Source organism: Microdochium trichocladiopsis (assembly GCF_020744255.1).
Source record: "Microdochium trichocladiopsis strain MPI-CAGE-CH-0230 chromosome Unknown B0I36scaffold_12, whole genome shotgun sequence".
NCBI classification, from domain to species: domain Eukaryota; kingdom Fungi; phylum Ascomycota; class Sordariomycetes; order Xylariales; family Microdochiaceae; genus Microdochium; species Microdochium trichocladiopsis.
Window position 1 is genome coordinate 139,268 of NW_025763555.1, and position 26,852 is coordinate 166,119.

Here is a 26,852-nt window from a genome sequence, read left to right on the forward strand (position 1 = left end):
CGAGTGCCACTGCAACCCATGTGGTTTCAGTGTGGGTCGCTGGCATGATTGACGCGCCCTCGTTTGCGGAGCTTCCGGGGCTACAGGCTTCCCGGTTCGGTTCCCGATTTAGAGGAAGTGCAAGTAACTATTCAATCTTCCTCTCTGCTCTTTGGCCTCTGAAAGTGACGCTGTCTTATGATGTTCCGCCAAGCCACCAAGATAAAAGGTCCGTGCGTAATCGACTTCCCTAGATCCCCGGAATCCCGAGCGGACACCGATCTGAAGTTGACTATATCATTCCTTACTCATTGATCTAACAAATCAGATGCATGGGAGTGATATCGCTTCCGAGAGACACGACAACCTAGGGAGAGCATTTGACCCCAGAGGCTAGACCATAACAAGTGTCTCGTCATCCAGCTGAGCAATAGACCTTGACAGCCGTTTTAGGATGTTTGTTTGTTCCAGGCCATAATTGGACCCAACTGCAAATAACTACATTAGCATAAGGGGACATAAAAAGCCTCGAAACCCTTGGTACATACTTCAAAACAACGAGGCTCCTTGAACCTAGCAGTTGAACAATAATGCTTGAAGTTATTATTAGCGGCAAAGAAGGACTATCACTTACATCCAGCCAGGAAAGCCTTCGGGGGACAATGATGTTTGATATACCTGACGAGCTTAAGGCAGATGGGATTCCTTTAGATGTGACCGACGATGCTTTGCGGAAGATCCATGAATGGAGCGATTACCAGTTCGACTATCAACAGCGCAAGGCGGAAATAGATACATGCGGAGGGGATGCGAATGAAAAAAAACAGAAGTCAGTTCGAGAGTGGTGGACAGAAAGTGACGATCTCTTTAGGAAGAAAGTCAGCTGGGAGTTAAACTTCCTAAAGACTTTAGAGCCAAAGCTCCTTTTTGAACTGATTGAGGCGGCGGACCGTTATGACCTAGCGGGTTTGTTGGATATGACCTGCTTTGAGGCAGGACGTTTACTACAAGGTCGAAAACTCGACTCCGTCACAGATTTACGTATTGACCAGCTGAGCCATATTGCAGAGAGGATGGGCCCTAATGCCGTTAAGACTGCGCTACAGGATCACTGTATTGAGCTGGAATGGCAGCAAATTGAGCACAATGAGACATGGACTGCACTCTTCCGCGACGACAACTGGTTCGATCATATAACTAGCCCGATACACGATTATAAACCAAATCCGATCATTGTGGGGCGAGACATGACTAAAGTCGCCTTCTTCGTCTTCGCTGATATGGACTGGACGGGAGATCCTACAGTGGGGTTCAGGTTCACAGTTCCATCCCTCAAGATCCAGACTTTGAAAGTGGAGCCAATTTTGGGTCGTGCACAGTGCATGGCTTGACGAACACTATGTACTGCGGTAGCAGGTGTGTTACAGTCTGATTCAAGCAGAAGATTCTATGTGCACGGCCCATCCAGTCTTGGCAGCATCCGGTACAGTGGACAAATGTGACGCAGGGGTGGAACATCTCAGACAGCCGTTTTGTGCTTCAACGTCATTTGTGGCCTGGTTTGGAGTCTGCATACAAAATCGGGTCATGCCAACAAACCTTCCCGCACTTGTCACGAATTGAACGAATCTCCCTCCTCTCGGATTCTACGGCGGAGGTCCCAATTGGTGTTCGCTTCCCACACTCTTTGACTTTTTCCAGACAATAGGGTACGGGTGATGACACAGTGCTCGCGTCGGGTCGTTGTTGCCGTGGCTGTAGACAACGGCGTGGATGTCTTAAGCTGGGACTTCTCTGTACAGTGCCATCGCTTCCACCGTCTGATTGATCAGAAGGCTCGTCGTCAATACCTTCGCCTGGCGCTGGCCGGCATGTTGAGACTGCGAGACGGCAGCGGAAAGCGTATGGCGATCGATCGACACGGCGATAGTCTCGAGAAATATATGCTGATGGCGGTGAGGTCTGCTTTCGTACACTCTCTGGACCAAGCTTTAGCATGGCATCATGGTCCGCAAACCACCGTCCAATGTGCTCCATGACCCGGGAGCGCTCATCCTGCCCGAGGTTGGAATGTTGTTCCTCGATTGCCAGCAGGGTGAAGGCAAGTACCTTACTGACAGCTGTGCGACATAGGGCATTGTCGGGATGCGCCAGCACCTCCACTCGTGGCTCCGCAAGTTGGAACAGCAATTGCTCCGGAGTCTTCCAGTCGATTTTCAAGAAGATGATTGCCTCGCCAGTTGTACCATAGCTGTACGCAAGACCGCCAATGATCATGCAGTGATATATCTGGGAAACAGCGGCAGCGACAACCCTTCGGCATGGTATGAGAATAGCTCGTCTTTGTCGCTTGGTATCGTTGATACGTTCACGACCTCCTTCTGTATATTCATTTCCCGCAGACTAATACGAAGGTGAGGCAACGCCAACTTATGCGGCGGCTTGCAATCAACCACGAAAGCCAGGTTTCGCCGGCTCCTGTCCATGCCATCGTGCCTGTAGACGCACACCCGGTCGGCGCGAAGCTGGTTCGAATCGGATATCGCACGTCGTTGTGTTGGTTCGTCAGCGCCATTTCACTAAGCGCGTTTGGATGATTGTCGAAAGTGAGGCCTCGGCCCAGAGCGAATGCTCGCTTTGTCGCATCGTGGTCTTTGAGGATCTCGACAATGTTGGTGACGGGGGTCTGGACGATGTTGTGCTGAACTGATTCAAGATCGCGCTCGTTCGCTATCTTCTTCCTTCTGAGCCGTTCACCGAGCTCCTCGAGGAAGGTAACACTTTCGAAGGCCTGCTTGTCTGCAGGAAAGGTCGAGTACAGTCTTCCATGAATTGATTTTTGTTGCTCGAGAAAGTCGGTCCATGGCTTGAGTGTCGAAGACACCAATTTATCCTGAGGGTTTGTGATGGTTCCTTTCGAAGGGAGGGAGTTGTTGGGCTTGACGGTTATATTGAGGTCGAGATAATCGTGGCAGTTGGTGATGTGTTCAGCTAATGTTGTCTGGCGGCATTGGGCTGTGACATCCTCTGCGCGTTGCCCCTCGCTGTCTGCACGTCGCCGCTCGTTGTCTGCGCGTCGCTGCTCGTCATCTGCGCGTTGCTGTTGGCTAGCTGCACGTTGGCGTAAGTTCTCCTGCCCTCGAGAGGCTTCCACTGCACGTTGCCGTACTTGTCTCGTCAATCCAATGCGTCGTGAAAGCCCACAAAGCGAGTGTCTCGGCTGAGTCTTGGTGGAGACACAACCCAAGTCCGAGCAGGGACACACCCTGGACCAACATGTTTACCACTCTTCACTGCCCACACCCAACGCCTCTTCCTGGCGAAAACACCATTCCTGTGGCACATCCGTGCTGACTTCTAGGTTCTTCATCGCTCTCTTCGTCTGCCCGAGTATGTCAACTTTGAGCCTTGTTTGGGCTGGCTCGGTATATCCTCAAAATGCCGAGAAGTCAGTAGTGTCGGAGAACGAACAAGGCAGTCGCAGCCGGCAAGTTTGTTGTTCTATCGGACAAGCTGCGAGGTAAACCAGAAGTAAGGTGCTGGTGATTGGTCCGGGGAGTCGACCTGTCGCCCGTGTTAAGCAAGGAAATCTCTACAGCTTTATCAATTACCGTCTCCCAACTACCAGATAAGACGCAGCAGAATGACTGCACATCTAGCTCTTTTGAACGAGACAAGTCAGGAGTCTAAACGTCCTCATAACAGCCAAGACACACGAAATGATTTCCCTCAATCCACAAATTCAGATTACCACCTCTGTAAAACGTTCCAATAGTCTCTTCCATGTGGTAGAAGAGGCCGTTGGCTGCGCTTTCGCATCATCCGCGAGAACGATGGCTGGAGCCGTAAGTGTCTTGCTAGAACCCAAGATGATGATTCCGCGCCTCGCCCTTGTCAGTGCAACATTCAGCCTTCTCATATCGTTGAGGAACCCAATCTCTCCTTGCTCGTTGCACCGCACCGTGACGAAAACGACGATGTCCGCCTCCCGACCCTGATAACCGTCAATACTGGACACTTCGATATCCCCTGACAACACTGATATCGCTTTGGTGGTAAGCAGAGCCTTTTGCGCCGTGTAGGGCGTCAATATGACAATGGATTGCTGGTTGTCCTTGCGAGATGGATTAGATGACGAGCCGTCTGTGAGTAAGTGACACACGCCGACACAGTTCTGCCTGGGCCTGGTTGCGTTTGGACTTCTGGCCAATGTCTTCGTGACCATCACATTCGATGAAGACTGTCCGCACAAACTGTCCGGAAACAGAGCTTCGGGGCCAAGGGAAAGCAGACACGGCCAGAACCCTCTGATCAGCTGCCATGCCTGTTCTGAGCTCCCCTTGGTAGAACTCTTCCGAGCTGAACTCGCAGATTGACTTGTGCATACGGTACTGTGTATTGAGCATCGACGTCTGCACACCTGCCAAGCGATTGCCGCTTGTCTGCGAGTTGGTGCACAAGGTGTAAAGACGTTCGAACAGAGACACGTCGTACCCCAAGGGCAGCGTGACTGGTTGCACCGTCGGGCGAAGCTGCACATGGTCGCCTACTAGAACAGCTCGCTTGCAGCCCTTGGTCAGTGGTACCAGAGAAGCCGGCTCCGTCTGTTGGGACGCTTCATCGACGATGACGATGCCGAAATCCTCAGATCGCAGCAAGCCGATACCTGCGCCGATGCAGGTCGAAAAGGCAACACGGCAGGCTTTCATTCGTCTCTTGGCTTCGCGCATGGCCACGTGTGAGTCGTATATCTCTGTGCCCACCATGCCGTCTAGTGTGTATGGCCTCAGCTCTTCAGCCACTTTGCGCACCTAGGCTCGCAAGGCTGGTGTCAGTCACGGCGCAACAAGCCTTCAACTTTGTGAAAGACGGGAGGGGAGAATAGCATCAAACACGATAGTACTCACTTCGGTCGAGACTCGGACGGCAACTGGTCCGTCTCGTCCTTGGCCGCGGAGATAGCGACTCATTACATTATCCACAGCGTTGTGAGTAGGTGCTGTGACGAGGATGCGCTCTTTCGGAAATCTCCTCAACAAGCCAAGCAGAATCGTGACGATCGTCTGTGTCTTGCCTGTACCTGGGGGCCCTATATTAGCACGACCGGGTGTGTTAGGGAGGTAAGCACCGCGTTTCTCTGGCTGTCGTTGAGCGCGAGCTGGGTCTCATGGTCCATGGCTGCTTCTGCGTCCAACTCCATTGCATCGTTGTCCTCTGATGGGCTCGCATTCGTGCTCAGCCCCAAAAGGTGCGTTGCTATGCCGCACACGTCCTCGTCCATGCTGGCAAAAAGCCTCATCGCGGTGAACATCGTTTGCGAGGTGACAAAAGGTCCGCAATATGTCAGAGTCCATGAGCAGTGCGCTAAAAAGGCCGGCAGGGAATGGAAACACTGGAACTTGGCAGCCCCTTGTTGATTCTGCACCACGAGTGCGTCGATTGACGCTTTCCTCGCCAAAGGCGCATTGGTCGGTAATGAGGACGCTATCAAACGTACGTGTGCCCATGTCTCGGGTGCATGCGCTGCATCGATGCGAAAAGTGCATGCGACTAAGGGAAACCCATCACGTTCTTCTCCCAGATCCTTGAGCGTAAGAAGGTCCGGTCTTGTGGTTTGTTGTTCTTGAAGCTCAGAGATATGATCCATGGCGATAGCTACGACATTGCTGACAAAGTGCTTCACGAGTGCTGGTCTTGCCTCGCCTGAGAACAGCCGCGAACTTTCGCGCTCTAGACATTGGAGCAGGAAATCCATTGCAAGGTCAGTGGAATGGATTGAAAGCGCACACAACTCGGCCAGGCCTGCCATTCCACAAAGCGACAAGGAGTGGAGGCGTGCAAGGGTAGTCTCGAAGAGCGGAATGGCCAGATATCCTGCATCAGAGACGCAAAGTATCAGCGCCTTCAGTATCTGTTGTCCTCAGGCTTGAAGCGTGAGCGATATCGACTCCGGTACGCTGGGTGATTCCCAAGTGTCCAACCTGGTGAAGCGAGTTGCCATGGCTGGATTGATGGACATGTGATCGAGCAATGCTTCAACTTGTCGGCTCAAGCACTCAACGTCTGGGAAATCAGTAACGATCCTTCCGAGTACATGATCGTAGATGTTCGTGATGGCATTGATGCTGTTGTGCTGGTGCAACCACTTGAGGATGTCTACTAGCTCCGCGCGGGTCTTGACATCGTCAACAACGTCAATCTCCCCAAGGGCTACCTTCGGGTTTGTTCAGACACTCCCTCGTAGTTCGCCCCCGCCACGTTGTCGACCGAGTATATTCTTGGCTCTTCGTCAAATAAGGGAAGAACTTGCTCGGTCTCAATGTAGTTCAGCCACAGATCGAGACATCTCAAGGATTCTACATCTCGGTTGCTTATGACAAAGATTTCCTGAAATTGACGGTCAGCCATTGTCTGGAAGGGTCTGAAAATGTAAAAAGTGCATACCGCAGCCAACAGCCCGTTGCTATTCACGCGTCCGATATATCGCTGCAACTCTTGGCTGCACTTGTTGAGCGCAACGCTCACTCGGTCGTCGAAGTTTTTTCCACTCTCGATGGTGCTCTGTCGTTGACGTCTCCGATCTCCTTGGTTTGTCGTGTTGCGATAGGCGGCATCATCCGAAGCACCCCGCCTGATGAATATCCAGGTATTGCTGCGTTGATTCTCGAAGAGCTGGAACAAGTTGTCATCGCAGTACAGTCGATAATTCTTCTTTGTAGGTCGTTGTCCACCTGAGGCTGGTGAGTCTTTGACGTGAGGAAAGGCAAAGACACGGACTGTGTCATGTACCAGATAATCCTGGGACTTGACTATCTTTTGCGGTATGTAGATCGCAAGAGAGAGCCTTTCGTCAACCTGAAGCACGACCAGTTTCTTGTGAAACTGCTCCAGCGTCTTCGCGGCTGTGTCGAGAAATGTGGCAAGTCGCTCCTGCGACGAGTCATACACATTCTTCCGCCCGAGCTGGTGATAGTTGAGCTTCTGGAACGTCAAGTCGCCTTGCGATAATATATTGGATGAGCATAGACCATTGAGAACGATGCTAGGCAGCCACTGAAGTTGTAGCACTGCAGAGAGGATCCAGTGCTTCTGCTCAGTCGACAGAGAGTTCATGTCGAAGTAAGGTAAGAAGTCAGCCAGATATGATCCATTTCTGCGACACCAGCGCGCAGTCATTTCAAGAAGCTCAAACTCGGTGGTGGCTAGGTCATCGCGAGAGAGTAAGAGCTCCAGAGTGTCAAGAGCTACGCCATCCAGATTCACCGACTTCATCCTGCAGCGGAGAACAGGAGGCCGATTCGTTTGGCCTTCTTGGCGACCGTCTTCATCTTGGTAAAGTCCCCGAGCGATTCGACCATCTTACTGATGTCGTCTTTGGACGCTTCGAACATGAAGCAGGTCCTGGATTTCAGCTGACTATTGCTGTGCCCATAGAAATGGTATGATTCTCCTTGCAGCGTGACACCAGCCCGTAGCAAGCGAACCACATAATCGGTGTGCTCCCAGAATGTTGACGGACGAGTGCCAGTGAGTTCGCTCTTCAGTCCCGGAGGAGGACGAAAGTCGGCCACGGATAACATGATGAACTTGTCCAATGGGTGAACACCCGTGGCGCGAGTAGCTTCTTGTGTGACAAAACGGAGTACCATTCTTTGGTTGGTCTCTCTCGTGACCAGAGCGATGGACTTGACCAGCTTTTCTTCGTTGAGCATCTGCTCACTGGGCAGCCCTTCCAGCTCGAAGATCCATTCGCGGTCATCGAGGCTGAGCGAGTCCTTCAGCGTGAACTCCAATGAGCCAAGCTTTGGCATCTTGATGGGTGCTTTGAATAGAGATTGTGGATAGTGATCGCGGATGACTTTGCGACGTGATTTTTCATCACGAAGAGTCATCAGGGCGTTTGATGTATCTTCTGGACAGCTCTGCCAAGATGGGTAATTGCCGCATGCCGGGAGCATATTTGAGGGGTCACCACGTGATATGGTCGGCCTCCCCCACATCACTTATCATGCATATAACGTCCTCCACAAGGGAGTGGGACAAACAAGGGAGTGGGACACTTCCGTCCTACCTACGCGACAATATATAAGAGAAATCAACCACAACGCCTCAAATTAATTCAAACTATTCAGAATCCTCTTCTTCAGAGGTGGACTCAACTTTCTGACACGTACGCGCATTATGGCCGGGCTCCCCGCAGACGCCACAGCGTCGCGCGCGCGTCTCTGTCCTCCTCGTACGGCCACTATGCTGACTCGTTTCTGCCCTTAACTGCTCCGTCGCGTCAATCTGGGACTTTAAATCCTTTGCCTGATCAATCGTAAGGGACCCTCCTTTCTGTAATTGCTTTCTCTTCGTACGGCGACGGCGGCTAAGGCGGTCATTTGCATCTCGAAGTTCGGCGAGTTCGTGGCGTACAAGGGTCTGCTCGTGCACCATCATCGCGATTCCTTTATTTAGCTGCCGTAGGCTTGCAATTATTGATGTTGGAGAGCTGCCCTGATGTCGTACGATGCGATTCTTGATGTATTCGGTCTGTGATTCCGCCTCAATCGGGTTGTTCGGCGTCTTCGAGACCCAAGGCGGCGGAAGGCCTGCAGATGAACTTGGCGGAGTTGGCGTATGAGGCTTTACATCTAGCTGCGAAATAACATATTCCGGGTCGTACGGTACTAGGCCAGTCGCTCTAAAGCCTACCTGTATATTTGACTTGGTAATTGCAGCGTCGTACGCCTTTTAAAAGGCTAGGAGGAAGTCTTCCTTCGCGATGTGGGTAATATGCGCCCGCATGAGACCCTCAATTTCTTTTCCGTGCGCCCTTTTAAGAGGTCCAAAGCACCCGACATCGAGAGGCTGGAGCTTATGCGACGAATGAGCAGGCATACAGAGCGTGATTATATTCTGGTCCTTGCAGTATAGCTCGAAATCGACCGAGTGGTGGCTCTCGTGGCCGTCGAGGATAAGGAGCCGGTAAGCGCCCTTCGTACGGCTCTTTGTATGAAAATCGAAGTGTTTTACCCATTCGAGACCTTTCTCATTCGTCGTCCAGCCGTTTTCAGTAAGCGTAATTACCCAGTTAGGCGGTAGAGGGCTGTCGGACGTTCAGGAGTCGAGGTGGACCTTGCCTGCGAAGATGATATACGGCGGGATCGGATTGCCGGACGACCCAATGCACTGGATAGCTGTAACCCATTCCTGATTGCCTTGTTGTACGGCTCTAGGCCTTCCACGTCGATCGGAGGTTGTAACGACAGTTTCGGTAGAGATTTTACCCATCGCAAACCCGGTTTCGTCGAAGTTGTAGATATCGTCATTATGGATCCCGTATTTCGCGATTATGTTTCGTACGAGCTCAAACCACGCGCGATACGCGTCCGGATCCTCGCAGAGGACTCTCTGGTAGTCGATTCTTCGATTAAAACGCGTACGGAGCTCAGATCGTCGTCGTACGAAGTTTGCAGCCCAGTTCGTTCCGACGCGTGGCGCGTCGCGTTCGCGGAGGAGTCGATCCGCCATTTCTCGAACACCACTTAAGCGCGGCGGAAACGATCGCGAATCTAGGTCGATTACGTATTGTATAATGCTCTCCTCTTCGTACGGGGTCAATTTCTGGCAGGGTGGTCGGACATCTTGTTGCGGAGGTCGGCCGTGTCGTCGTCGTTGGAGGGTCGAGAAGGATACATTGTAGATCTGTGCAGCCTTTCGTACGCTTAATTTTGGGTCGGAATGGAGCGCATTAAGCGCTAGGACTAGGTCCCTTTCATTTGATTGTCGTCCCATTATTATCGGTGGAGAAAAGGAGGAAAGAAGAAGGCCTGTACGAAAATGGTAGGAGACTGATTCATCCACTTGTGTGATTCATCCACTTGTGGATTACGTTAATTCTTTTAACTTTATTATACCTAGATCGCGAAAACAGAAAAGTGGGGCCTTAAATGCCTATAAGTCTTAAGCTAGGACCTTCTATCTTTATTCTAGAAAAAATATATTTAAGGAAGACGTAGATGTGACGACCCGACCAACAGGTCGCAGGATCGGGCTGTTACGGGCTCGGGCTCTGGCCCGAGCCTAGGTGGGTCAAAAAAGGGGAGACAGGGGGGGTTAACAAAACCGTAACGCGCTCACGGAGAGTGCGAACTACCTCCTTTTATTTCCCAAGTTCGTAGTAAATCTAATACGCCTAGTATCTGTTCAGACCTAGGGCCAGTACTTAACATACTACGAACTTCCTCGTCCTCGGATATGGCCGAGGTCGATGAGCTAAGAGCACGGCTCGACGCTATGCAGATCGAGATGCGCGACCTCCGCGCCACGTACGAAGCAACCCTCCCTAGCGGCTCCCCATCCAATCACCAATCAGGCATCGATACGTTCGAAGACCGACTCAGCCGAATGCGCGTCGAAATCGAACAACTGCGGGCAGCGCAGACACCGCTCCCTTCAAGCGCACCCGGCGACGCAAATACGGACGGTGCAGGGCGTTCCCCGCCCTCGATAAGCCCGGCACGCGAATATCCCGCCAACTCGACTCGCCCATACCCTAATCCGACACCGCCGCTCACCCTACGGAAACCGCTCCCGAAAGGAGAGCCTTATAATGGCGACAAGCAAACCTTCGCGGCCTGGAAGATTACTATCCGACATAAGCTTACAGCCGACCAGCACTTCATCGGGTCCGCAGAGGACCAATGGGTGTACCTATGGCAGAATCTCTCCCCTAAGGTCCAGGCGCAAGTCGCGGCCTACTACGAAGCAGCAGGGGAGGGGACAGGCTATAACACGGACGTATTCCTATCGTATCTCGAGACCGTCTTCGGGAACCCCCACCGACAGCAGGTTGCTGAAGCGGAACTCGACAATCTTCGGCAAGGAAAGAACGAGTCCTTCGCAACATTCTTCGTGCGCTTCGAGCAAAAAATGGCCCTAGCGGGGGGGCACGAATGGTCGGCCGGAATACGCCTATCCCGTCTCCGAAGAGCCCTCTCCTCGGAGATCCGCGAAAAGAGCGTAGGAGCCGGGGTCTCCAGGGATAACTACGAATTGGCGGTCAACCAATACCGATCGATCGCGACGGATATCGAAACGTATCGAATGGAAGAACGGTTTCGCTATCACCCAAGCCATGCGCCGACCCCGAGGCGGACTCGCTTCGTAGACAACGAGGGTGATACTCGGATGACAGGAGTTAACGCGTTAACTCAACACGGCACCAGTAAGAAAAGCCAGGGCCGCTCCCAACCACGGAGCGGAAACGGGCAGCCCAAACGGAGGGCTAACTGGGTCTCGAAGGAGATCCTCGACGAAAGAAGGAAGCAAGGGGCTTGCCTACGTTGCGGAGCCAAAGGACACTTCGCTCAGGACTGCAACCTCGCCCCCGCGATACGCCCCTCGACGGCAGTACGGACACTGACCGTGGATGAGGGATACTCCGACCCGGAGTCGGACCGCGAAGACACAAAAAACGAGGAGACCTTGGCCTAAGTCTCCGGCCAAGGCGACCAGGGTCACACCCGCAATCAGTCGAAGTACAGGGTCCCCAAGGGGCGGAGGAATTTCGGAAGATAGAAGCGCAAATGAACGAACTACCATTCTTAGTGCCGATATTAGTCCATTCCCTGAAAACCTTCGACGTGCAAATCGACAGCGGTTGTGACTGTTACGGAGCAATTAGCGAGGAGGCGGCACGAGGCCTCGGTCTGAAAGGAATCAGGCTCCACTCGCCGCGGGAGTTGAAGGTAGCACGGAACCTTCCCCGCGCCCCGGCAATCAAAACGTTCGTCCGCACGTACCTCGACGTGGATGGATGGACATGCCCAGCCGCCCTCTACGTTATCCCGGGGCTCTCCCGAGACCTAATCTTAGGCCTCCCGTGGATTAAACGCTGGGGAGTACGGATGGACGCCCAGAGGAGAACATTGAATATCGGTGCGGCTTGGGACCTCGAAGTAAGGACCTCCGAACAGAGGGGTGGGCGCTCGCGCCTAACTAGAGTTTCGGGCTCGGTAATGAGACGCCTCCTACGGAAAGGGGGCCAGGAGGGAAGGACTGTAATGGCGGTTAGTATCCACGATATTAATACGGCGATCCGGGCGAGGAACCCGGTCGAGCCCGAGGAGAAACCGCTTCCCCCGGAACTTAGAGGCTTTACGCAGCTGTTCGATAAGGATACCGCAATTCAGCTACCCCCTCATCGTGGCCCTATGGACCATCATATCCGCCTTAAGAAGGATAAGGAGGGAAAGGATCACGAGTTACCGGTGGGGCCGCTCTACAATATGCCAAGGGATCACCTCTTAGAGCTCCGACGACAGATTACCGACTTACAGGATAAGGGCTGGATCCGGGCAAGTTCCTCTGCGACCGCGGCCCCAGTCCTTCTTGTAAAGAAACCCGGGGGGGGGGGGTGGCGGTTTTGCGTAGATTACCGCGCCCTCAATAAGATTACAGTCCAGGACCGATACCCGCTTCCCCTTATCAAGGAAACGCTACGGAACCTCTCCGGCGCGAAATGGCTAACAAAGCTGGATGTCCGGGCTGCATTCCATCGAGTCCGCGTCGCGGCTGGCCAAGAGTACCTAACAGCCTTCCGTACAAGGTTCGGATTATTTGAGTGGCTCGTTACACCATTCGGCCTAGCCGGAGCACCGGCTACCTTCCAGAGGTATATTAATCGGGCTATCGGTAACGACTTGATGGACTCGGTTACAGCCTACCTAGACGATATACTGATCTACACTTCTGGGGGCCGCGAAGAACATATGGACCAGGTCCGCAAGGTTCTAGGACGGTTATTAGACGCCGGACTATTCCTGGATCGTGCGAAATGCGAATTCGCGGTGCAGGAAGTAAAGTACCTCGGCTTCATCGTCAAGGCTGGAAAGGAAGTCCGACCCGACCCCGAGAAGATTAGGGCCATCTCCGAATGGGAAACTCCCCGTAATGTCCGCGCGGTACGGAGCTTCCTAGGGTTTGCTAACTTCTACCGGGACTTCGTAAGCCACTACTCCGACATGGTCACACCTCTCACCCAGCTCACGCGCAAGGATGTCCCATTCCGCTGGGGGCCCGACCAGGAGAAGGCTTTCCAAGATATGAAGAGTATATTCATCTCGTACCCGGTCCTCACGCAGTGGGACCCTGATCGTGAAACCGTTGTCGAAGCTGACAGCTCAGGGCGAGCGCTAGGCGGATGTCTCTCCCAGTATGTCGACGGCATTCTGCACCCGGTAGCCTACCACTCAGCGGCCCTAACGCCCGCGGAGAGGAACTATCCGATACACGATAAGGAGATGCTCGCTGTGATTTCCTGCCTCAAAGCGTGGGCCCCTGAATTGCGAAGCGTAGCCTCCCCGTTTACGATTCTCACAGATCATAAGAACCTCGAGTACTTCATTACGCCACGGCTTCTAAGCGAGAGGCAGGCGAGATGGGGAGAGGTTCTATCCTTGTTCCACTACAACCTCCGTTATAGACCGGGGGCACAAGGGCTCCGTCCCGATGCCTTATCACGGCGAGATCAGGACGCAGCCGATAGCGAGCCGCGGCTAGGACAGCTACTCCAACCAATCTCCGTTGCTCTTTTGGGGGAGGAAGAGGGCACAGGGGAGCCCCCTCCTACAGGCGCCCCGCATCTTCCCCGAGGACGGGACCTCTTCACTGAGAACGATATCCAGCTACTCTGGGACGAGGCAGTAACGAAGGACGGGGCCTATAGGGTCCGCCTCACCGACGTCCAGCAGGGGAAAAGGAAATTCTCCAAAGAGGCAGAGACTATCGCCCAGATTGCGGATTGTACACTGAGCGCACACGGGGCTCTCTTGTTCAGGGGGAGGATCTGGGTCCCTACCGTAGAACCCTTAACTACACGCCTCGCCCAGCAAGCCCACGACTCGCCACTATCAGGACATCCAGGACGGAACTCGACCTTCAATATCCTGCGAAGAAGCTTCCACTGGGACGGAATGTCCCAGACCGCGGCCCGGATAGTCCGAAACTGTACCTGCCAAGCAGCCCGAGCTTCGCGGCAAAGAAGACAGGGACTCCTGCAACCCCTTCCCCCACCCGACCAATTCTGGAAACAGATATCTATCGACTTCATGACGGACCTACCAGCCAGGTCTAATGAAGACCCTAGATACCTAATGGTAATTACCGACCGTTTATCTAAGTACGTACAGCTTGAAGCGATGACCTCAATGAGGGCAGACGCCTGCGCGGAACGGTTTAAACAAGTCTGGTGGCGTTTCCACGGGTTCCCCTCCCAAATAATAAGTGATAGGGGGTCTGACTGGGTCGGTTTCTTCTGGCGGACACTATGTCAACTCGCGGGGGTAGAGCAACTGCTATCAACAGCCTACCACCCCCAGACAGACGGCGGGACGGAGCGGGCGAACCAAGAAGTACAGGCGACCTTAAGAACAGTCGTAGCCTTCTCGCAGCTAGACTGGCCCCTACACCTACCGGCCTGCCAGCTAGCCCTCAATAACCGGGACTCATCCGTAACAAAGGTGAGCCCTTTCAGGCTCCTCCACGGCTTCGATATTGAACCTATACAATCGGTTAAGGCATGCCCCACGAGCCCGAACAGCCCCGCCGGGCGAGCTACAGCGTTTATGCAGAGACTCCGGGATGGGACTGAATTAGCCCAAGCCGCAATCGCCTTCGCTCAGCAGCAACTACAGGACGCCACAGACCGCGTCCGCCGCCCTGCGGAACGCTTCCAAGTTGGGGACTGGGTCTGGCTTAGCCTGCGAAACCTAAAGACACAGCGCCCCAGTAAAAAGCTTGACTGGGTTAGAGGTCGCTACCAGGTCACCGGCGTCCCGACCCCGCTCACAGTACAACTTGATGTCCCGGGGGATGTCCATAAAACCTTTCACGTTGACCTTGTCGAACGAGCTGCCGACGATCCCCTCCCGAGCCACGACCGGGGGGTCTCCAACCCGGGACCAGTCGAGGTAGGCTCGGATCCGGAAGGCCCCGGACTGGAAGAGTATGGAGTGGACAGCATCTTGGCTGCTAAAACCGGAAGGGGCCGAGGCCGGCCCCGGCTGGCCCTCGTCAAGTGGACGGGGTGGGACCAGCCGACGTGGGAACCGATCTCGGCGGTGGAGGACACGCAGGCCCTAGATGAATTTGAGAAAGAATGGGGGGACATCCGACACAACGACGGACCAAGCTCATTACGGAAACGGAACGGGGGCACAGGTGTTGCTGACGCGGTTGGTATTCGGGCCCTCGACGGGCGGGGGGCGGCTACGGCGGCTACGGTACATGAACGTCTCCCAATTCAGCCAACTCCCAATCCTCCCCCATTCCATACCTAACTCGCGAATTCTCAATCTTCATCTAGTACACGTCAAGGTACTCCAAGCATTCCGACTGCTTACTTAGCCTCGGACACCTCGGACTCGTCGTTACCGCCACCGAAATCCGAGTCGACATCGCCCTGGGCAGGGGCGGCCTGCTCAACGACAAAAGGGTTGGTGGGTCGAGGCTCCGCAACGACAGGAGGGAGGGTGGGCTGGAGTTCCGCCTGACGCTCACGGCGACCCGAACGTCCTCCGGAGCGGTTGGTGCGAGGGCGCTGTTGGGTGGCGCGGGGGGTGCGAGACGGAGTCGACGGGGTGCTGCTGGAGGGAGGATCGTACTCAATCTGAGCACGACCACCAAAGGGGGCGGGCGCAGGCAGACCACGCTGCGGAACCATGCCGAGAGACTGCATCAAGTGGGCAGTGAGCTGAGCGGTGTCGCTGAGGTTGCTGGCGACCTGCTTGTTGAATTCTTCCTGCTGGTCAAAGCGGCGGTCGATGTGGTCGAAACGGTTGTTGAGAAACTGCGCAATGCGCGCAAGTTGGTGGGTGTTGGCGGCGCCACGAGTGCCCGACGGAGTGGAGGCGGTTCACCACCGGAGCCGGTGGCGGTGCTGCCCGGAGCGAGGTCGACGGCGGCAGACATGGTGGCGGGGGTGCGAGGCGGAAACGGCGCGGAAACCGGGGAAGAGAAAGACACAAGAAAACTGCCAACGCGGGGCAGCTGCGAGAGCGACTTGAGGAGGAGGAAAGAGGGAAAACTTGGGGGGTGGGAGGTGGGAGAGGGCTTTATATATGTGTCGAGGAGGAGGGGCGGCCTGCCGGCGAGCGCACCACGTGGGTCCGGTGCGCCGGCCAGCGCACGTCGCCCGGCCGGCAGCCGCCCCACTTTTCGCCGCGGCGGCGCCATCACACGAGGCACGCCGGGCCTTCTTTTCTCCGCGCAGGCGCCAGCACACGAGGCACGCGGGGCCTACGCCTATAGATGAAGCGCGCGGGCAGAGGGATCGCGGCGCCCGCGGCCTACACGGGCCCGAACTGTGGGAAGGAAGGAGAGCGAGGAGGGCGGAGCTCCACCGAGGAAAAAACGGGAGCCCGACGCCAATCCGCGGGAGGCCACCCCTAGGCGGTCGTCGGAGGCGTGCCGTCTACACCGGATCACAGAGATGGAGAGAACCGGGAGAGTCAGAACCCCAGCAAGAGGGGAAGGAAGACTCGACCCCGGACCGCAAAGGGATACTCTCGGGCAGCCGTCGTGTCTAGACATGCGTCAGATACGAGCGTACCCGGACCCTCACGCCACGCTCGACCAACGTAACGCGGCAGTCAAGCGACCCCTACGCGGGAGCCAAGCGGTTCCTACGCGTGAGCCATATCGCGAGAGGCGAGGTTACGCGACACGCTACCTAATACCGGTAAGCAATTCGAGCTATAGTTTGGAGGAACGATAGTCCGGGGCGGCGGTCCCGATACCGACCATCCTAGGAGGGGGGGGAGGAGGGTATGTTACGGGCTCGGGCTCTGGCCCGAGCCTAGGTGGGTCAAAAAAGGGGAGACAGGGGGGGTTAACAAAACCGTAACGCGCTCACGGAGAGTGCGAACTACCTCCTTTTATTTCCCAAGTTCGTAGTAAATCTAATACGCCTAGTATCTGTTCAGACCTAGGGCCAGTACTTAACACGGGCCAAGGACAAGGGCAGGTCATGCACGCGGGGCGGGCACACCCCTGGTTATGTAAGCATCTCATTATGTCAGCAGGATATGTTGGATCGCAACATATCCACGCATATCCCGGATATGTTGGATCGCAACATATCCACGATATCCAAGGACAACAGGAGCATCTCTATGGAAATCCGATGAAGGGCAAAGGATATATAGGGACAGGAGGATCTCCTAGATAGACAGTCATTACCTTTGCACTTCAGCGATCAATCTAAGTATCAGTTTCACCACACACTTGAACTAGTCACTCAATTGCCGAGACTGGTATCTCTTCCAAGAGACACGACAACCCCAAAGAGAGAACGACAGCAGAGTGTTAGTTGTTATCGCACAGGCTTTACCTATCTTGCAGAACAGCAACCCCAGCGCCCTGCCAGACGGTTGACTCCGGAGGCAGGATCGTGACAGTAGATTATACTTATCGTTTAAGAACGATATTAGTACTATTATAATACCTTTTAAAATGGCGAAGTTATAAAGATTTAGATTCCCTTATATAAGCAGCGATAAGGAATGATTCACTCACTTGTCTGATTCATCCACTTGTGGACTACGTTATACCTCGTATATTGCCTACATGCTTGGGATACGTCTCCGCTGTGTCTGTTATTGGTGCAGCACGCCGCAGCATCGCAGCCGTCGACTGCGGCATCGCGGCTCTTTCCACGTCCCACGCGCGAGCTGTGCGGCAGGAGACCTGAGCCGGGGTCACCACGAGCGGGGGCAGGGGCAGTTGACCAGGCTGGTACTGACGGCAATATGGACCTCGCAATATATTCTGAAATGAAAAGAGACAAATCCGCCTGCAAATTGGAGCTCACACCGTGAAACTACGCCATACAAAAGCCAGCCTAAACGAGCCCATAGGCGAGGGAGGTGTGTCGATGAGGGCGGTGGACAGATGTCTGAATCCAGTGATTCGAAGCCCATTTCCTCCATGACTAGTTTGATCGCCACGAGCGTCGTCTTGAAAGTGTCCATCACCTGCCCCTCCAGCTTCTCGGCCTCCTCCCACCGGCCCTGGCCCAGGTACGTCAACGCTAGGTCGGCCATCTTGGTCAACGTGCCGGGATGTCGGCCCCGAGCTTCGACTTGCGCGTCTTCATCACAGGAGAGCAAGCTCAGTCAATTATTCGGAGGCCGTTAACTAGGGTGTGGATCGCCATTGTGGATGAACCTTAGCTTGCACACGCCAAGTGGCAGTCATCCTAGCCGTGTCTCATTGATGCCTTCTGCCAGGCAGCGCGTCCTCGGACAAAAGCCCGCCACCTTCAGCATGCTTCGCCGGCCCCACAGGTACTCCCTCGCCCACGAGTGGAGGACGCCGTGCATGTCGGGGTCCCTTGGGCAGGGGGCAGGCGGGTCTGCGTCGCATATCTCCATGGTGCTAGAGAAGCGATGGCTGTCGGCCGTGGAGGTTGCGGCTGTCGGCCGTGGAGGTTGCGGCTCGTCGGAGCGTTCGAGAGGTCAACCTGCGGCAGGAAGCACGTGAGAAAGTTGGCGGACCCACTCAGGGGGGTCCGTTTTGCAGCGGGGTCCGCCAATAAGCCCCAACTACATGCAGGCTGAGAGATGAACTGCCGGATCACTAACGTATGCTATCAGCGAGCGCCGCATCCCAGCGAGCGCCGTACTGGAAAGAGTTGTCTAAACTTTAAAGCTATACTGCAAATAGATAGTTCCCGGCTTAATCTCGCTGTCAACGCTCGGTCTTAAAGTTTAGACAACTCTTTCCAGTGCGGCGGTCGCTGGGATGCGGCGTTTGCTGATAGCATACGTTAGTGATCCGATTCCCACGATCGCTTGTGCTCCGATCCTCTGCCCCCTGTTGATGGCCGGCGCGGCTTTCCAATTGTACTCGTGCATCCAGACATTGAAGGCGTAGTCCACTATAGGTGCAGCCATGGACGTGAACAGCTGCCGGGCCGTAAGCGAGCCTCATCTACCCAAGCCAGCTGCAGCTGCGCGCAACCAGCTGCGCGGAACCAGCTGCGCGGAACCAGCTGACCCCAACCTGCCATACGACGAATCTCCGCCTGCATGCCTCTATTGACCGGATCAACTTTCGGCGCGATATTGGTGAACAATGCAATACTAATCTCGAAGCGGACCACCGCCTTACCCATCCTCCGGTTCCAGATGACAGAGGAGAGCAGAATGGGATATGCCCTGCCGTGCCGCCGCAAGTGGTGGAGAACCGGGCACGTACACCCATACTGCCGGACGATGAGAGTACCAGCGAGCTCGAACCGGCGGATGCCGAGCCACACACAGAGGCATAAGGCACATTTTGAACCCTCATCAATTGCCTACTTTAGCGGATGAATTTTCGAAACTTGAAGTCCTGCTTTTTAATATCATGAACACTGCTAGCCTGCTAGCCCTTTATCTCTTCGGCCCGAGTCCTGGAGCTAGCTTCGCGGTAGCTCGTTCCCCCGAATAGCCCGTGTACACCTGACGCATCCATAATCCATACTGATCCGCTGAAGAGTGCTAGTGCGGTCATACAGCTTGCAATCAGTCCGGGCTGCCTTTGCCACGTTACACCTCGTCTTTAGAACGGGGGGGACTTTATGCCGACACTTCTTGTGAAAATGTAACTCCCAATAACACATCGTAGCCTAAGGAATTGTTAGAGTTAAGTGCTATTTACTCGGCAAACGGACACTTACTTAGCTACTGATTCGAGTGAGATAGAGCTAGGAGTTATTTAAAGGGGAGAGGCAGCTTAAATCAAAGATACTCGAGTAAAGGAGAGTAAGGTCGAGATTGAAGATTATTCTTTAGGGCGTATTCATTTTATCATCAGCTCGTCAGTTCTATTATTAGTTCTATTATTAGTTCCATCATCAGTCCATCATCAGTTCCATCATCAGTTCCATCATCAGTTCCATCATCAGTTCCATCATCAGTTCCATCATCAGTGTGGCGCAGTGTGATATAGCACGTGGGGATCGTGACAGCCGGTGCAACACCGTCACAGGCTGCCACCTTAAGTCAAGAACCCTTCGCTTCCCTGGCTATACCTGCCGCTGGCTTTTCTTTTCCTTCAATCGCACCCTATCCCACTACCGTTCTGCATCTCCTTCTCGATTTCGCCCAGAACAACAATATATCGTTATTTGGCTCCTGGCTAACGAACATCTGAAGCCGTCCGATGGCTTTTCCGTGGTCTCTTTCAGATAGGGGGTGTTGCCCATACCCCGTTTACAATGGACAGCGGGCGTGCAATGGACAGCGGGCGTGCAGCCGACACCTCGAGCACGAGCAGCGGTACTGCCAGCACCATCAAGGGAAGCGCAGGATGTGCATCCGACCACGGGAGGACGACCCCACCCGGGCGTGCAACGAGATCGCCACAAGCGGATCCCTTTGCGGCAAGCACCGGGCAACTTGGGCTGATACCCTGAAGTCGCGACAAGCAGAAGAGAAAGCAGAAAGGTACCCATCGCCACCCCGGCGGCACGAACTGCTACCGTCGAGGAAAAGAGAAAGAGGACGTCTTCGATGGAACCTGGGACTATGTAGAGGGCATCAGCGAGGCAAGAGAGGTACGTAAGGTCGAACTTCTACGGTAGCAAGCCGGGACAAGGCTGACAGCCGCAAGTGAAGGACAATACGGACGGAACCGCCAGGACAGCGGACACTATCTGAAAAGTCTAACAGTCCTCGAAATAGCTATGCTATGCAGTGGATCGTGGTACTTCCCTTGGAGATTATCGCTGGCGCTTTAACTATGGGTTACTGGAATTCGTCGGTAACGTTACCTTTGTCACTCTTTATCACTATTTTTCTCGTTATTATTGTTGCTATTAACTTGGCAGGTGTCCGTGGCTATGGCGAGGCCGAGTTTCTTTTTGCGATTGTCAAAGTCATAGCTATTATTGGGTTCATGTAAGTTGACTCATTTTGCGATGCCTCCCCCCCCCCCCCCCAACCCCTTATATTCCCTGCTCCAACCCCCTTTCTCCTTCTCTAGCACTGACAACTGGAAGCCTCCTGGGCATTGTGATCAACATTGGTGGCACTCCAACAAGCGGCTACATAGGCGGCAAATACTGGTACGACCCGGGGGCATTCAACAACGGCTTCAAGGGCCTCTGCACTGTCTTCGTGACCGCAGCCTTCGCCTTCGCAGGTACCGAGCTCGTCGGCCTCGCATCAGCCGAAACATCCAACCCCCGCAAGTCTCTACCTACAGCTATCAAACAAGTCTTCTGGCGCATTACCATCTTCTACATCGTCTCCCTCACACTAGTCGGCCTGCTCGTCCCCTACACCGAACCCCGTCTCCTTGGCGCCACCAGCGTCGCCGACGCGTCCGCCAGCCCCTTCGTGATCGCGATCGAGAGCGCCGGCACCACCGTGCTCCCTAGTATCATGAACGGCGTCATCCTAGTATCCGTCATCTCAGTCGGCAACTCCTCCGTCTTCGGCTCCTCGCGCACCCTCGCGGCCCTCGCCGAACAAGGGCAGGCCGCTCGTTGCTATCCTAGCCGTCTCGAGTATCGGCCTGCTGGCCTACCTGGCGAACTACCAGGCCTACGGCCGCGTGTTTGACTGGCTGCTCGCCGTCAGCGGGCTCAGCACTATCTTTACCTGGGCAAGCACCTGTCTAGCGCATATTCGACTGCGCAAGGCCTGAGCGTATCGGCATCGGTCTGTGGCGGACATGGCGTTTCGCGCGCAGGCTGGGGTGGTGGGGAGCTGGGTGGGATTGATTTGCAATGTGGTGATCCTGGCGGCGCAGCTCTGGGTGGCTATTTCGCCGCTGTCCACCGATGGGGACGAGCGGATGACTGTGAGTGAGATAGCGCAGAATTTCTTTGTCCAGTGTCTGGCGCTGCCTGTGGTATTGGTTTTCTGGCTCGGGCATAAGCTGTGGTATCGGACGAGCTTTGTGAGAGTGGAGGATATGGATATTGATACGGGGAGGCGGGACTTTGGGAGGTTGGGGATTATCAAGGCGCAGGAGGAAGAGGAGAGGCAGAGTTGGCCGAAGTGGAAGCGGCTTTACAGAGTCATTTGTTAAGTCCGAATTGAAAAGCGGTACTTTACTGTCATTACCAGCGGATAACAGAGCCACATGGTTCACCCTCTCGGTTTTCCCTGGCCTGCCCCCTTCTCCTGGCCATTCTTCGGACCGGGGATTCGGAACGCCAACGCCATGTATTGAGCGCGATATTACGCGATGTATCATGTCGCATCTCTCACACTCCACGACAAATTGCCAGGCCTCAGGAAGCTGGCAAACGTTTCACGGCGTCAGGACCACAGGCCCCAAGCCGCGCCAAGCGTGGGACGCCCCCCCCTTTCCAGCACTTTTCTTCTTCAGAAGGCGAGCAGAGGTCCAGTCAGGAGAAGATGTAAAGGGTGGCCGCAGCCGCAGTACTTAGTATGTTGTACTGAAAAGCTACCATCTGAATCAATAAATCCACAATTTTCCATAATAATCTCTCCATAGAAGTACAACCAGCGCGTAATACATGTGTAGGTGGCCGATGCAGGTTCGGAATGGACCGCAGGAGAGACACCGGTGAAAAAAAGGAGCATCTCCAGCCGGATTGTCAAGGAAGGGTGGGTGGGTGAGGTGAGTGAGTGATCACCTCGCAAGAGTAAATAAGACTAGATAAGCCTCTCCTCAACTCTCACTCTCAAACCATACCGGCGCGTTGAGGTGGCTGCGTGTATACCGACTTCCAAAAAGCCACTGCCTCTACGTCCGATGGGATTTGCCATCGACGTGGGCCGGGTTCACAGCCCTCGCGAGCGAGCTTGGAGCCGGCTACGACCTCGTACGGTCACTTTCCATCAGTTGGCTGTTCTGCAAGTTCCGTGTCCACCCGGTATTCGTTGAGCATCACAATGGCCTGCCGTTTGGCAGAGTCTTGGCCGAGGTGTGCACCTCGAGGGCACGTGCGACGGCGCTGATCATCCAGTCACTCGGCGGCGAGGTGTAAGTTCCCCCTCCCTCCCCCCCTTTTTTGCGGAGGCTTGCTGCGGAGCATGGCCAGCTAACTGCCTGTTGCCGGCCAGAAACGATGAACAGTGCCTGTGCTGCGCAAGCCGCCAGGGCCAATATACAACTGCTGAGCCCAACCGGAGGCATGGCCAACCCGAACGCCGTTCGCCCGTCGCATATCCGTTCCTAGGTTGCGTCTCGCAACCCAGCATCGACAACGGCAAGTGCGGAAACTGTGCTTGGCATAGCACAGAGTGCCGCGTGAGTGCTACCCAAGGCCCGGGGGGGTTTCCTCGGGGTCGGACGGGCAGGGAGACCTCCCATATTACAAGGTCGCAGACGAGGACCGGATCCGGCCTGGTATTGATACCGCCATCCGCATCAATGTCAACTTTGGCGCGGCGCACTCTGTTTCCATTGGCGGCTTCCCACTGACGGTCAGGGTGAGTGCTGCGGCCCAGTCCTGCTCCGCACGGCCGTGCTGTCGCCTCCCTCAGAAGCCCATCTCAGAACTGACCGCTCGCAGGCTCTCCTTGCATACTGGGACACACACAAGGATGACCTCGTGCTCAACCCCAGCCCGGCCTGATCCCATACCTACAATACTATGATGTCTGCAACCATTGGGTAGGGTGCGCGTTGTTTCTCGGAAAGATGGCACCGATGGCGATACAGGACGGAAGGACAGAGAAGGCGGGTTTCGGCCGATTCGTCGTTATCTTTCCGTCCGAAGCAGATACTTGACAGGCGCGTTGCTGCTAGTTGAGACGGAGGCGCAAGAGGAAGGAGATGAGGGCGAGCAAGACTAGAGCCTCGGTGCCGAGGGGGGAGAGGAGGAAGACGAAAGAGACGAAAGAGCCGAGGGAAATTAGACACACGACGCCGGCGGGGAAGAAGACCGAGACGGGGGCCGCGCCGGAATCTGGGCACTGGCGTGAGAGGAGGGCGAGGATGAAGAGAGAGAAAAGAAGAAGATAAAAGAGGTGCTCCTGAGCGCTGTCAGGACGCTCTCCTTCAGCCTGAGCCGTTGGTCTCTCCCTGCCCGGCGGACGTGTAGCAGGCTGAGTTTTGTGGATCGACATAGTGATAAGCGGGAGGAAGCAGTTCGATATTTGGAGAGAGGGAAGTTTAACGGTAAGAGGGAGGAAAGGCTGATGGTAGGAGGGAGGGAAGGTTGACATTTATCATTGACGATTTGACGACTCCGGCTCGCCCCCACGGGTCCGTCAAAACCCGATAGTCCGTCCACATCCCACCACTACACACAATGACGTGCAGGCCCCCCATCCTGCATGCGCCTGGCCTGATCCTATACCGTAATGTCCGCAACTGTGGCTTGCAGCAGGTGCATCCATAGAGTAGCTGTCCTTGTCTAGTTCACTGAGGCTTTCAATCTGTACTTCTTGTCGTTGGTCAAGCACCACCGACGTCAAACTTGAGGCCACCCTTCAACCTCGCTCCGCTCTCCCTCCAAGTCCGGGTGGACCACTTCACCAAGCTGACCCAGCAATGGTTCTGTCTCACCACTCAACGCCGCCATGTGGCCCTCGATGCGGCGTCCGAGAACGAGCCAGACCAAGACTGCTTCACTCGTAGTAACGATATGATCGCCAATCCTGCCGCCAAAGGTGACCAAAAACAGAAGTGCTTGGCCCGCGGCAAACGCCCCGTCGCTGATCGCGAACCAGCGAAGAACTATTCCTAGCTGATCCAATCGAGCTTGAGGGGACGGAAGCTCCACCAGCCACAAGATGGCCACAATGCTGAAGACAACGGCCTGCAGACGCAAGCCAGTTTTGCTGAGTGGGGAGGGCAATCCGGGAGGACGTGACACAACTTCCCTCGCCTGTAGAAACACGCCACATAGGCGGTTGGCGTTCACATTTCCGAGAGACTCTTCGGCCTTCTCAATCTAGCAACGGAACTTGTCAGTTTCTCGAATCTGACCGACCGCGAGCGCGCTTGCTAGCCAACTTTTGGCCTTGTGGTTCTGCTGGGCGGATCTAGCAGCCGCCTTCTCGTTGGCCGCCTTCCCCTTCTCCAGCGTTGCTTTGCGCTTCAGGCACGACCTCCGATTTATAGCTTTGCGCTTTTCCTCCGCGAGTTTCAGATCCTGCTCGGAAGCTGATCCAGACTAAATACCTCCTGACTGACTTGCTAGAAAAAGTTGTTGGTTATTGCTCTATGTATTTATATACCCCTTTATACATTCTGGATATAAGTTAGAAGTAGGATTTGGACAGCCTTTAGAAGCCAACTCCACAGATCATCAGCTAATTGTAATAGGTCTCTGTACCAAAAAGAAACTATTCATTATCGTGATTTGTATCTACTATCTACCTTGCATTACTAGTCTTGATTCCCAACTCTACACCACCCTTGCTCTCCTTACTATTGCCCGAACCTAACCGAGCCGTGCCAGGCCTATCCGGCCTGAGCTCCTCCTGGCTTGTATTATAACACGTAGCCGAGTATGCTGCAAACCCCGGCTGAAATTTCAGTCCCCCCGACCGGCCTGATAGGTCACGCTCTTGTCCGTTCAGCGAGGATGGCTCCGTCCACCTGGTGAACGACTTTTTAACCGAAATCGCACCGTTCATGTTGTAACTCTCCGAGTTGCCAAGGGTGGGGTGGGTGGTAGTCATGCCCAGCTTGCTGCGAATCATCTTGACGAGAGGCTGCAGCGTGGCAAGCCACCCCGCCGTGATGGCGAGACACTGCTCGACCGTCGACCAAATGGCGATCGGGATCGAGTCCCAGAGGAAGTCGTTCGAGCCGAGGCGCTGCATGTACGGCCAGCGGATGACCACTGCTGCGCTTGCGCTGCGCTGACTGTTAACCTCATTGCAGACGGGAGAAAGGGGATGAAGACGGGGCAAACGTACACGCAGCCCATCCCCATAAGGATGATGACCGCAATCTTCATGTTCTTCTTCATGTTCAGATGGCTCACCACCCAGGCCGGCAGCAGGGCGAACGTGAAGTCGCTGATCACGGCGAACCCGCTGTACAGGTACACCAGCCAAATGACAATGTGGACATCAATGCACGTGCCTGTCTGGCTATGTTTGTCCCAGTAGTAGCTGATGGGGTTGCACTGGAAGTGAGCGACGAAGAAGTAGCAGAGGCAGCTCGCGCAGGTGACGATAGCGGCTGTGTAGATGATCCACCGGTGAATGCGGCTGATGGTGACCCTGAGCAGGAACCAGCCGATGGAGAGCTTGGCGAAGAACATAGTGCCGCCGTACGTGGGGTAACACATAAACCACCACTTCATTGCCGTCATATAGTTCTCTTCTGAGAGATCGGATCTGTGTTGGCCCGTGCCATAGTGCACGCCTGTGTTGGAGCAGACGCTGTATGTAATGAAGATTATCTGTGTCTCAGCTGTCAGTCGACGTCACTCACTCGCAGCGAACGAGTTTGGTTGTGCGCACCGTCGATATAACCATCAACCAATCATCCAACCCAAATGCCTTGAGCATGAAAAGTCGAACATAGCATCGCAAAAGACAGGTGATGCCGGCGAGTATGGCAGCAGTGATGTTGATGCCGAGGAGGAGCGGGCCGAGGTTGCTTTCGTTGTGCTCCATCTTTTCCGGTGCCGGGTCGCCGTCCTGCGTCTCCGACATGATTCAGTGAAGCGTCGGACGTGTGCTGTATATAAAAGCACCGGCTTCATCTGTGGCACTCCTGAATCCCTTGTTATCTTGTTTTTGCTCTCCGCATCTCCCGGCCCTATCCACATAGAGCATTCATTTCCCGATAGATCGGCAAGGCAAATGCAAAAAACCCAAGTGCCCCCTTGCTTAAATGGGAACCACTAGGTAGCTGTGATTGGGTAGAGGGGGTGGGTGCCCCATTGATGCCAGACA

The 26,852-nt window shown here is 54.8% G+C and overlaps 5 protein-coding genes across 5 annotated transcripts; 1 reads left to right on the plus strand and 4 right to left on the minus strand.

Moving 5' to 3' along the window:
* Window positions 1-1,532: 1,532 nt before the first annotated feature.
* B0I36DRAFT_388811 (AAA domain-containing protein) lies at window positions 1,533-5,260 on the minus strand (the record flags this gene model as incomplete). Its single annotated transcript, XM_046161270.1, has 5 exons — window positions 1,533-1,859; window positions 1,954-2,293; window positions 2,490-3,090; window positions 4,148-4,790; window positions 5,108-5,260. 5 exons carry the CDS (start codon window positions 5,258-5,260, stop codon window positions 1,758-1,760), a joined length of 1,839 nt encoding a protein of 612 aa, XP_046005672.1. The 3' UTR covers window positions 1,533-1,757.
* Window positions 5,261-6,189: 929 nt separating this feature from the next.
* On the minus strand, window positions 6,190-7,092 carry B0I36DRAFT_368668 (uncharacterized protein; the record flags this gene model as incomplete). Its single annotated transcript, XM_046159655.1, has 2 exons — window positions 6,190-6,366; window positions 6,424-7,092. 2 exons carry the CDS (start codon window positions 7,090-7,092, stop codon window positions 6,190-6,192), a joined length of 846 nt encoding a protein of 281 aa, XP_046005673.1.
* Window positions 6,980-7,889, minus strand: B0I36DRAFT_336471 (uncharacterized protein). The gene has a single exon (XM_046155598.1). The coding sequence runs from the start codon at window positions 7,869-7,871 to the stop codon at window positions 7,248-7,250; it is 624 nt and encodes a 207-aa protein (XP_046005674.1). The 5' UTR covers window positions 7,872-7,889; the 3' UTR covers window positions 6,980-7,247.
* A 12,862-nt stretch (window positions 7,890-20,751) lies between these two features.
* B0I36DRAFT_425523 (amino acid permease-domain-containing protein) lies at window positions 20,752-22,047 on the plus strand (the record flags this gene model as incomplete). The annotated part of the gene is given in 5 exon segments (XM_046162332.1): window positions 20,752-20,909; window positions 21,011-21,498; window positions 21,512-21,588; window positions 21,706-21,820; window positions 21,830-22,047. Coding segments are annotated over 5 exon segments (1,056 nt in total).
* A 3,266-nt stretch (window positions 22,048-25,313) lies between these two features.
* B0I36DRAFT_254520 (uncharacterized protein) lies at window positions 25,314-26,570 on the minus strand (the record flags this gene model as incomplete). The annotated part of the gene is made up of 3 exons (XM_046150824.1): window positions 25,314-25,800; window positions 25,863-26,353; window positions 26,415-26,570. The coding sequence occupies 3 exons, from the start codon at window positions 26,568-26,570 to the stop codon at window positions 25,314-25,316; spliced, it is 1,134 nt and encodes a 377-aa protein (XP_046005676.1).
* Between the last annotated feature and the right edge of the window lie 282 nt (window positions 26,571-26,852).